The sequence below is a fragment of the Pecten maximus genome, chromosome 12 (genome assembly GCF_902652985.1).
Source record: "Pecten maximus chromosome 12, xPecMax1.1, whole genome shotgun sequence".
Taxonomy (NCBI): domain Eukaryota; kingdom Metazoa; phylum Mollusca; class Bivalvia; order Pectinida; family Pectinidae; genus Pecten; species Pecten maximus.
The window spans coordinates 3,007,450-3,018,727 of record NC_047026.1 but is presented as its reverse complement, the minus strand read 5'-3'; the positions used below and the strand labels follow the sequence as shown (position 1 = coordinate 3,018,727).

Here is an 11,278-nt window from a genome sequence, read left to right as displayed (position 1 = left end):
AGTTGTAATCTTTACATTAATACGGCAGTTTTACTCTCAAGATAAACTAAAGTTCTTCGAGTATCAATTCCTAAAAATTCTTAATTTGACCCGAAATATCACTAATTACCGCAAAGACATAGATATTTGTTTACAATATTTCCAGTACATTTCGGCGTTAATTTCATTAATAAATAATAAAATAATTTTCATTAATTATAGGCACAAACACTCATATAATCATCGTTCGGACATAGATTTCATCAATAGAAATTGTGCATGTTTCTGATGTTCGAACGAAGGAATGCCCTTTAATACTGTACTACCATAATTATAAACATAAAATTCTGGAATAGGATTTGTGGCGACAGAAGTCATACATCATTATGAATGTGTTGTGGAAAAACAATTGGGGATATCTTGTGGTTTTCTATGGGAAATTGTTATTTATTAAAACAGGAATATGTCAGAGTTCAACATATTCAAACCTGAGATAGTCTTAGGTCAGAGTTCAGAAAAAAAAGAAGTGATTTTTTAGTTTTTATATCTGATGGACTTAGTGCTATTTGCAATAACATGTATATCTCTGAAAAAATTGAGATAGATGTTTGACAATTTGTATTATGTTATGAATTTTACATAAACATTTATGAGAGGTCAACTGTTGGCAAAACTTTACATTATGATTATTGGATGAAGAATAAAATGTATTTAATTTATTGGTTGAAAATATTTCATTTTATTTTTGCAAGTTCATGATCGTAAACATATCAATCAAAAAAGAATCATATGACAACATTTTCATCTTCTAAAACATTTCATGCAATAAATACAAAAATATATTAAATCTTTTAGTGTAGATGAAACATAGTTGGTTAAAATTACAATAATAATTCACAGTATACAAGTTGAATGTAATTAACTTGTGATCAACAACATGATTTATCTTTCCAACCTGTGTTTTCCAATATTTCCTCTTTGAGATATGGCGTCACACTAGTTTAGTCGGTTAGAGCGCTAGTCACCTAACCTCGGGATCAAGATCAAATGTGTGACGTTAGATGCTCCCTACCTGTGTCGGTTTAAGCTTCTTGAGAAGCTGTGCTGTTGAGGTTGTGCCCTTGGACAAGACACTTAACCCCATGTGCTCTGAATGGCATGTGAGGGGCCTCTTGTATGTTGTTCAGTGAAGTGGTCACCAACTTGCTACAAGGCGACCACGCAAAAATGACCCAGGCTGTTCACAGGACGATAAACCCAGCAAACAAACAAACAAACAAACAAATATACGCTTACATCACATGTGAACACTGATTAATCTTCAATCTAACTCGACATGATTTAATTTGGACACTGGGTTGTGATTTATAGGCTTTATTTCTGACCCTCGGATTATAGATGCTAGTTTCATTATCCATTTACAGATTCCAAAATTGACCTTGATCATTGATCCAGTGACCTTGAAAAGTTTTGACATAAATGATCATATTGCACCTTTGCAGAAAGGTTGACTTTCTATATTTTGAGAGAAAGCACCGACAGACAACCAAATTATAATTCATAATCAATGCAATGGTTAACATTATAAAATATTAATCAATTTGTATCGGCAAAAGTATCTCGATGTGACATGATAATAGTTTAGTTTTATTCACATGATCAATGTGAGAATCATCTCGCGCAAATCATATGGCTCAATTTGGTGAAAAACAACAAGGCCGCTTTCATTTAATACGGTCCAAAATGTTGTACCAGTTGGACCAGAGTTGTTCGTTTATGAAATAAGGACAGACATGGTGATATTTTTGTTGTTTTCAGACGAGCCTTGACAAAGACTTACAATGCCTGCTTTAACATCTGCATGTCCGTCAAGCTAAATGCCTGAAATATTGCAATTAAAAATGAGCCTTGACAAAGACTTCCAAGGCCTGTATTAACATTTGCAGGTCCGTCAAGAAATATATTTGAAATATTACATTTAAAAACTGACAAACTGGTTTGTCCGCATAAACGAACAGGCCCTGATGACAAATTAATATTATGCTCTGTTGATACAAGTTCTATCTATGATAAAGAGTTGTTTACAGACACATAAAGATCGATGTAGATTATGAATGTGCTGCCTCCTTTTGTGGCAATTTTGTCCATGTTTTCTGTCTGTCTTTAGATTTTTCAGGTGTTCCCGGGGAAAAACTTGGCACTTCGGGAAAGTCAATGTCACATATTTCACTGGAGTATTTGGATATTGTTGTCATATTTTCAGATGGAGAACCAGTCTGTTTGAGTGGATCTGGGCGAGATGGTGAACCAAAGTCAAGATCTGAAACATGTATTGAATAACAATGGATTGAATAACAATGGATTTTCTCTTCAGGTTACAACATGATTTCCATAGCAAATCCTGGAAACATTCTAACTTTACACTAACTACACGTTGTCCATTTCATACCGAAAATTTCCCCCACGCGTATTATTTTGTTATCAATTTGCATAATCTCGAACTACAAACAAAGGTGGATCGATTGCGAAAATTACCCCCAAAATTTATATATCGAAATTGATTTAAATCCCCCCCCCCCCTCCCCCCTGTTTATCTCTATTTCAATTTAAATATGCAAATTGTATGTAAAACGCACAGCAAGTTGGTAACGACATAGCAAAGGCTTACTTATATTCTAATTAAATTATTTAATTTATTATGAAACTTTATGGAGAAATTGTTATAGATGGTCGAGTCTGTCTATAATACAATATTATCTCCCATTTTCAATCACCACCAGGAGGTGCCATGGGTGAATTTTCATCTTCGAGTGGTGTACCTTACCTGCGAGAAGATCTGCTATTTCTACCATGTCATTTTCTAGTGGGACTGGCGCCTTTGGGGCTGAAACACCTGTATTCAAGGGTGATGATAGTGTGGCGCCCCCTGTTGGTGAGAGGGAGGCTCCCTCTGGTGGCACCACAGTGGTACCCTGTGGTGAAGACACTTGTTCTCCAATCAGACTTTCCAGTTCCCTCTCAAGATCATCTGAGCTGACGTCTCCAATCCTGGACATATTCATCTCCGCCTCAATTTCATTTTGTTGGTCCAGTATCTGTCAAAGATTAAACAAGGGTAAATGAGTGAAACATTTAAATGAGCAAAACAGATCTATGGGTGAAATGGATCTATGGCTATATGGGTAAAACAGATAAAGGGGTGAAATGAATCTGGGTGATAAGAATCTACATGTACGGGTGAAATGGATCTATGGGTAAAATAGATCTACATGTATGGGTGAAATGGATCTATGGGTAAAATAGATCTACATGTATGGGTGAAATGGATCTATGGGTAATATAGATCTACATGTATGGGTGAAAAGGATCTATGGGTAATATAGATCTACATGTATGGGTGAAATGGATCTATGGGTAAAATAGATCTACATGTATGGGTGAAATGGATCTATGGGTAATATAGATCTACATGTATGGGTGAAATGGATCTATGGGTAAATAGATCTACATGTATGGGTGAAATGGATCTACATGTATGGGTGAAATAGATCTACATGTATGGGTGAAATGGATCTATGGGTAAAATAGATCTACATGTATGGGTGAAATGGATCTATGGGTAAAATAGATCTACATGTATGGGTGGAAAAGTTCAATGGGAGAAAAATATCCATGGGCGAAGCAGAATCATAAATGAGACAAATCTATGTATGGAGTTAATTCGTTTCAGCCTCTAAACTTTACACCCTTACCTCTGCCAAGTTGTCCATCGTTCGATGAACCTCATCCAGTCCTGTTTTGTCTGTTAAGGTTTTCAGTGCTCCAGAACCTGCCTGAAGTGCTTTTAAAACCTGAAGGGATAGAAGCGTTCACTTACATAAAGTCAAGTTATACAAAGTAAAACTAATAAATAAGAGCTTTTATGTAAAATCAACTTATTAACTAACAAAACCAGGAAATGTTTTTTATCATGACGAAGTGAAAACTATATTATGGTCACTTTAGACAAAAGAATTGTTTATACCAGAAAATGTCAATTAACCTTAAGTTTCAAATACTAACTGATATAGTAACATCTTTATACAAAATAGTTTGGGTTTACTGATTCAAAGTATTATTTTCAAATTCAACCAAGGAGTTATTATGCAAGTAAAATACTTTGATTATATAAACTGTATTATTTTATATGTATATCAATTCAAAATGCGTCGACAAATACAATAGTCATCCTATACTTGATAAAATAGTTGAAAATAGTGGAACAAGTGTTGTCTGAAGGCAAGATTGCTCAGTGAACGAATTTCTTAAAAGGTCAAGGCCAACGTCAGCAGATCCACAAATATAATAACAATGGAAAGATTTTGTCGCAAGGAGCACATATGTCAAATACCTATGCTGTATCCTCATTAATATTGACACACAACTGTTTATAAAACTTTAACCTAGCTTTCTACTGACAACAGTATAGCAATACGTCCCCTGGACTTCGCCTCGGCAAGCTATAAACATTTTGAATAAAATCACCATTTCATCTGATGCTGCATGCTGTATTCGGCCGAGGACATCGTCGATCATGTCTAGTGACCCAGATAGCTTACTCATTCTGTTCTGTGTTCGTCGACGCTGTCGCAGAGATCGTAAAGCCTGCAGGATAAACAGTCACAATCATGTAAAACAAATCTCAGTTGATGTATTTGTCTTATGTAGATATTTAGTAAGTATGATGACAGTTTATATGTATATCATGTATCCACTAAAACTTGCTTGATTACATTATGGCAGCGAAGAACAATACATAAAAACATTGTTACATAAAGAATTCACAAGAAATAGTCCCGTCTTGCGATGAAGGCAAAAATTTATGATTTAAATTGGTCATTGCTGGCTGAACAAAAGAAAATATCCATGAAATGTAACACATTCGAAAGAAGATAAGAAGCATTCTGAATAAAGTTTGATACGTAAGAAACATCTGAAATAATACGATCCAAACTTACATATTGTTTCATGTCTTTTCTTTTGTACATTTTTGCTTCCACGGTCAACCTTAAATAAAGAATAGTTTTAGTTAAAGAGTGCATACAAATAATCACTACCAAGAACTTGAATAAATTGAAATATCTATACCAAATTTACTGTCTGACTTACCGGTCTACATCTTTTCCAAGCTTCTCTATTCTATCAAGGAGGACCTGGGACGCTTTCTTGAGACTGCAAAAATAGGGATAAGTTTGGAGTTAAGTTTAATATTTTTAGCAATGTGAAGTATCAACAGAGGAGTATGAAATGAAGCATATCTGCTTGTTTTTTTTTATTTATTTATTTTTTTTTTTTTGAGGAGGGAGGGTGGGACAAAACATTTTTACATATAACATTTACTATTTTTGGTTTGTGAACAATCTTACTTTTACAACTTTTACATGGAAGTTCAATTTTTAGCTCGCCAGGATGTGGTCTATAAGAGATATTGCTGTACCCCTGCCATTGGCTTCTGTGTCAGCACCTGAAGCCAGCTAGCTAGGTTAGCATTTTTATAAAAGTTGTGTCAATACCAATGAGGATATAGCTTTGGAATTTGGTATTTCACATGTGACTTCCTAGTAACAAGGCCTTTCCATTGTCGTTGCATTTGTGGACCTTGACCATGACCTTTGACCTACTTTTTAAAAACTTGAGCCTTGGCCACAGAATGTTTAATATATGAGATAGGGCTTTCATATTTCATATATATGTTCCATGTCACAAGACCTTACCATTGGTACTATATTCGTGGACCTGCTGACCTTGATCATGAACTTTGACCTACTTTTAAAAAACTTGAACCTTGGCCACATTATGGTAATCGTATGAGATTTGGCTTTCATATTTGATATATATGCTCCTTGTCACAAGACCTTACCATTGGCTATGCTGACCTTGATCATGAACTTTGACCTACTTTTAAAAAACTTGAATCTTGGCCACAGTATGTTAAACTGTATGAGATAGGGCTTTCATATTTTATGTGTGTTCCTTGTCATAAGACCTTACCATTGGCATTATATCTGTGGACCTGCTGACCTTGATCATGAACTTTGACCTACTTTTACAAAACTTGAACCTTGGCCACAGTATGTTGATATGTGTGTTCCTTGTCACAAGGCCTTTCTATTGTTACCACATTTGAAGACCTTGGATGTACTTTTAAGATACTAAATTAATTTCAAGCGAGCTATGCCGTCTTCTGTTCTTTTCTTTGTCTTACCTGTAAATCTGAATGTCCTGCTCCATCACAGGCCCTGCTGTAGACTCGGACCTCTTTGGAAACTTCACAAGCTGTGAACAGATCAACAAACTGAAGAGAAACAGGAACCTAAATAGTCATAGAGCATGTACCCTTATAACAGGTTCTGGGTGGAGATAATGAAATCTGTTTCCATTGTTATCAGGATGAGAAAGCACACACATCACATAAATGTACAATATCCCATGTTTAAAGAAACAATGTGTTTGTAAGTTTTGATTAACTTCCTCAAACAAAATACTACTCAATATAGATAAATCCTGAACTTTTGGCCTTGCAAGAAATTCAAAAAATATGAAGAGAATATGGAGACCACTCATTACCAGGAAATGCTTCATTAATTACCAGATTGGAGCCCATTAATTACCAGAGTGGAGCCCATTAATTACCAGAGTGGAGCCCATTAATTACCAGAGAGGAGCCCATTAATTACCAGAGTGGAGTCCATTAATTACCAGAGTAGGGCCCATTAATTACCAGAGTGGAACCCATTAATTACCAGAGAGGAGCCCATTAATTACCAGAGTGGAGCCCATTAATTACCAGAGAGGAGCCCATTAATTACCAGAGTGGAGTCCATTAATTACCAGAGTGGAACCCATTAATTACCAGAGTAGGGCCCATTAATTACCAGAGAGGAGTCCATTAATTACCAGAGAGGAGCCCATTAATTACCAGAGTGGAGCCCATTAATTACCAGAGAGGAGTCCATTAATTACCAGAGTGGAGTCCATTAATTACCAGAGAGGAGCCCATTAATTACCAGAGTGGAGTCCATTAATTACCAGAGTGGAGTCCATTAATTACCAGAGTGGAGCCCATTAATTACCAGAGAGGAGCACATTAATTACCAGAGTGGAGCCCATTAATTACCAGAGTGGAGCCCATTAATTACCAGAGTGGAGCCCATTAATTACCAGATTGGAGCCCATTAATTACCAGAGTGGAGCCCATTAATTACCAGAGTGGAACCCATTAATTACCAGAGTGGAACCCATTAATTACCAGATTGGAACCCATTAATTACCAGAGAGGAGCCCATTAATTACCAGAGTGGAGCCCATTAATTACCAGAGTGGAGTCCATTAATTACCAGATTGGAGTCCATTAATTACCAGAGTGGAGTCCATTAATTACCAGAGTGGAGCCCATTAATTACCAGAGTGGAGCCCATTAATTACCAGAGTGGAACCCATTAATTACCAGAGTGGAGTCCATTAATTACCAGAGTGGAGTCCATTAATTACCAGAGTGGAGCCCATTAATTACCAGAGTGGAGTCCATTAATTACCAGAGTGGAGCCCATTAATTACCAGAGAGGAGCCCATTAATTACCAGAGTGGAGCCCATTAATTACCAGAGTGGAACCCATTAATTACCAGATTGGAACCCATTAATTACCAGAGAGGAGCCCATTAATTACCAGAGTGGAGCCCATTAATTACCAGAGTGGAGTCCATTAATTACCAGAGTGGAGCCCATTAATTACCAGAGTGGAGCCCATTAATTACCAGAGTGGAGCCCATTAATTACCAGAGAGGAGCCCATTAATTACCAGAGTGGAGCCCATTAATTACCAGAGAGGAGCCCATTAATTACCAGAACAGGGTCCATTAATTACCAGAGTGGAGCCCATTAATTACCAGAGTGGAGCCCATTAATTACCAGAGAGGAGCCCATTAATTACCAGAACAGGGTCCATTAATTACCAGAGTGGAGCCCATTAATTACCAGAGTGGAGCCCATTAATTACCAGAGTGGAGCCCATTAATTACCAGAGAGGAGCCCATTAATTACCAGAGAGGAGCCCATTAATTACCAGAGTGGAACCCATTAATTACCAGAGAGGAGCCCATTAATTACCAGAGTGGAACCCATTAATTACCAGAGAGGAGCCCATTAATTACCAGAGTGGAACCCATTAATTACCAGAGTGGAGCCCATTAATTACCAGAGAGGAGCCCATTAATTACCAGAGAGGAGCCCATTAATTACCAGAGTGGAACCCATTAATTACCAGAGAGGAGCCCATTAATTACCAGAGTGGAACCCATTAATTACCAGAGAGGAGCCCATTAATTACCAGAGTGGAGTCTATTAATTACCAGAGTGGAGCCCATTAATTACCAGAGTGGAGTCCATTAATTACCAGATTGGAGTCCATTAATTACCAGAGTGGAGCCCATTAATTACCAGAGTGGAGTCCATTAATTACCAGATTGGAACCCATTACTTACCAGATTGGAGTCCATTAATTACCAGATTGGAACCCATTACTTACCAGATTGGAGTCCATTAATTACCAGATTGGAGTCCATTAATTACCAGAGTGGAGTCAATTAATTACCAGAGTGGAGTCCATTAATTACCAGAGTGGAGCACATTAATTACCAGATTGGAGTCCATTAATTACCAGATTGGAACCCATTAATTACCAGAGTGGAGCCCATTAATTACCAGAACATGTACAGGGTCCATTAATTGCCAGATTGGAGTCCATTAATTACCAGATTTGTATCTGTATAATGAAGTATGATCCTTTTCTCCTTGGCCAGCTCCTTTAACACTAGGTAGAACTCACTCTCAGTCTTACACAACTGTTTACTCCTGACCCACAGGTCAGAATAGTCTATCACAGAGTCTGTTAAATCACAATCCATACAGGCACACTGCAGTTTGCACACCTCATCACATTTTGTCTGAAAAAAACAGCATTGGTATTTTCCTTAACACCAAGAATTCACTGTATTCATTATATTATAAAGATATATTACATAGTAAATCATATGCAAAATCAATAATGAACATTATATTTTTTATAAATATTATAATTGGGGATTATACAAAATCCAGATTGTGAACTGCCCCATCTTACTGTAGCGTGTTTCCATAAGCTTAATAAACAACGCATAACAGCATCTTGAGGGACCATGGTCAGGTTCTGCTATATTCGATTCAAGCCTTGTGTACAAACAAAAACTACTTCTGGTTAGAGAGTACTCATTACTTTCTGTTTTATCTCATATACGCAAATTGTTGTCATTTCAAAAAAATTGGTTTCATCCATTAACTTGCATGCAAAAAACAGTGAATGTTTACACATAATATTTCATGCTATACATGTACATTGCCATGTATTACCTTCAGAGCGTCCACAACAACTAGTTTTGTACTGGATATTGTTGGCTTAGTCATAAGATTCCATCCTAAGGAGATTGGAGCCTTTATAAATGTATCCACTCCCCAGGACATCCATCCTTTACTGGAGGAAGCACCTTTATTTGATGGCAACATTTCTGTATCTGTTATTTGTTTCAGCTTGCCAGTTCTGAATATAAGCAAGACAGACAACGGAACTTAAACATACTATAATTAAGTATCTGGTAAAATCACTTTCTTATTTCATAACCAATGCACCAGCGCAATTGTACATGGGACCTGCAATAATCCATGGAATTCTCATGAGTCACAATCCTGATGGAAATATTAGGGAATGGATTTCTTCAACAATATTTATGCTCAGTACTCAAGAAATTTGAATTCCAGTTCCAGAAATGCTTCTTGGAAACAATATAGACTTTCCTTAGTAATTTTCCTACAATATAATAGAAGACAATTTTTGCACCATCATCTTTTTTAAGAGTTCAGTCAGTCCAAACTCACATGTATACCCAATCAGTAGTACCACTTCCAGGTAATAAATGTGGGCACTAAACTGTGCATGTATTAGTGGACATGTTTTAATGGTATTGAACCAATTAGCAATCAGGTATATTAATTAATGTATAAATAAACAAGCGTTCTGAGAGTATTGCTAAATCAATACATGTCCCTACTGGCCCTCACTAAAAATAGTAGCAGTGACCTTAACCTTGACCCCAAAACCCTGAAACTCGAACTTGATCTGTAGCTACTCGTACTGAAGTTACCAACTTTCACCAACATTCCTTGAAGCATGGCTGAGAAAAGTGCAGAAAACTGAGGGGACAGACTGACAGACGGACAGGGAGGAAACCTATAGTCCCTACGGTTTCACCAGAAGGGGACTCACTAGCAAATGATATGGAACATTTACTGAAGACAGGAAAGCAAGTTTTAAAGATGATTAAAAAAAAAAGTAAGAAACCATGCAGCAATAATAAAATTTCATATTTTACTGCATTCTGTGAATTCAGCAATATTTCAATCTAAAATTCTATCAACATTTACAAAGAAAAAGAACAACTTTCATTTTGGCTATTTTTCAAACTGAAAAGTTCTTAATGATATATATTATCTAGATAATTATAATCAATGCCATCCTAATAAACACTTTATAATATCGCATGTTTTTTTTATAATTATTTCAACTCCATGTTGACCGACAGTTTGACAAATCTTAAAAACTTGCTAACCAGGCAAACTTAATTTGCATAGGAATGGGCCGGGGTGTCCAGATTAATGAGGGTCCACTGTACAGTTAAGAAGGATAGTTCATTATTTCTGTTGTTCATATCATAATAATCACAAGGGATCACACATAAAATTTTAAAGAGGACTAGTCCCATTTTAATGTAAAAGCTCAATGTTGCAAAATGCGTCATATTTTTACCTTTCCATTTCACTAATCACTGAACTAAGACATGCAGGTGTCTTCCCATTCCTCTCAAACCTACTTGGCAATGTTTTTACATCAATGACAATGTCACCACTATCGATACAATCGGATGTGATCAGGTTTGACCAAAATGTCATTTTCTGATCCCATGAGCTAGGGTTCAATGATTTGTCTCTAAAAGGTGCAAACAAAACTGTCATCCTTGTATCGTCCTTCCATGTTTCTGGAAAGCGTGTCCGCTTTTCAGCCATTATTGAAGATGTATCAAAACATGTTGAAACCAAATCGATCTATATCTCTTGTGGTCTTCGTCATATTACAGTAACCCGCAAGTTGCAGGTTTAACTTTCCACGAAAATCAAGAATTGAACCTTGTGTATTTGGCGCTTCTTTACTTGTGTTTATTGGACGTTTGAAGA

General features: G+C 36.5%; 1 protein-coding gene across 1 annotated transcript; it reads right to left on the bottom strand.

Moving 5' to 3' along the window:
- Positions 1-689: 689 nt before the first annotated feature.
- LOC117338807 (charged multivesicular body protein 7-like) lies at positions 690-11,237 on the bottom strand. Its single transcript, XM_033900159.1, has 10 exons — positions 10,854-11,237; positions 9,404-9,590; positions 8,770-8,961; positions 6,224-6,294; positions 5,128-5,190; positions 4,977-5,025; positions 4,504-4,623; positions 3,732-3,830; positions 2,804-3,074; positions 690-2,299 (listed from the first exon to the last, which is right to left on the bottom strand). The coding sequence occupies exons 1-10, from the start codon at positions 11,108-11,110 to the stop codon at positions 2,088-2,090; spliced, it is 1,521 nt and encodes a 506-aa protein (XP_033756050.1). The 5' UTR covers positions 11,111-11,237; the 3' UTR covers positions 690-2,087.
- Between the last annotated feature and the right edge of the window lie 41 nt (positions 11,238-11,278).

Excerpts from the sequence above, each read along its gene's own strand:
- LOC117338807 (XM_033900159.1), bottom strand. The coding sequence starts at position 11,110 with ATGGCTGAAAAGCGGACACGCTTTCCAGAAACATGGAAGGACGATACA. Across the intron at positions 6,295-8,769 it reads ATTATACAGATACAAATCTG|CTTGTGAAGTTTCCAAAGAG; the intron begins GTAATTAATGGA and ends ATCTGTTCACAG. Across the intron at positions 2,300-2,803 it reads AATAGCAGATCTTCTCGCAG|ATCTTGACTTTGGTTCACCA; the intron begins GTAAGGTACACC and ends TACATGTTTCAG.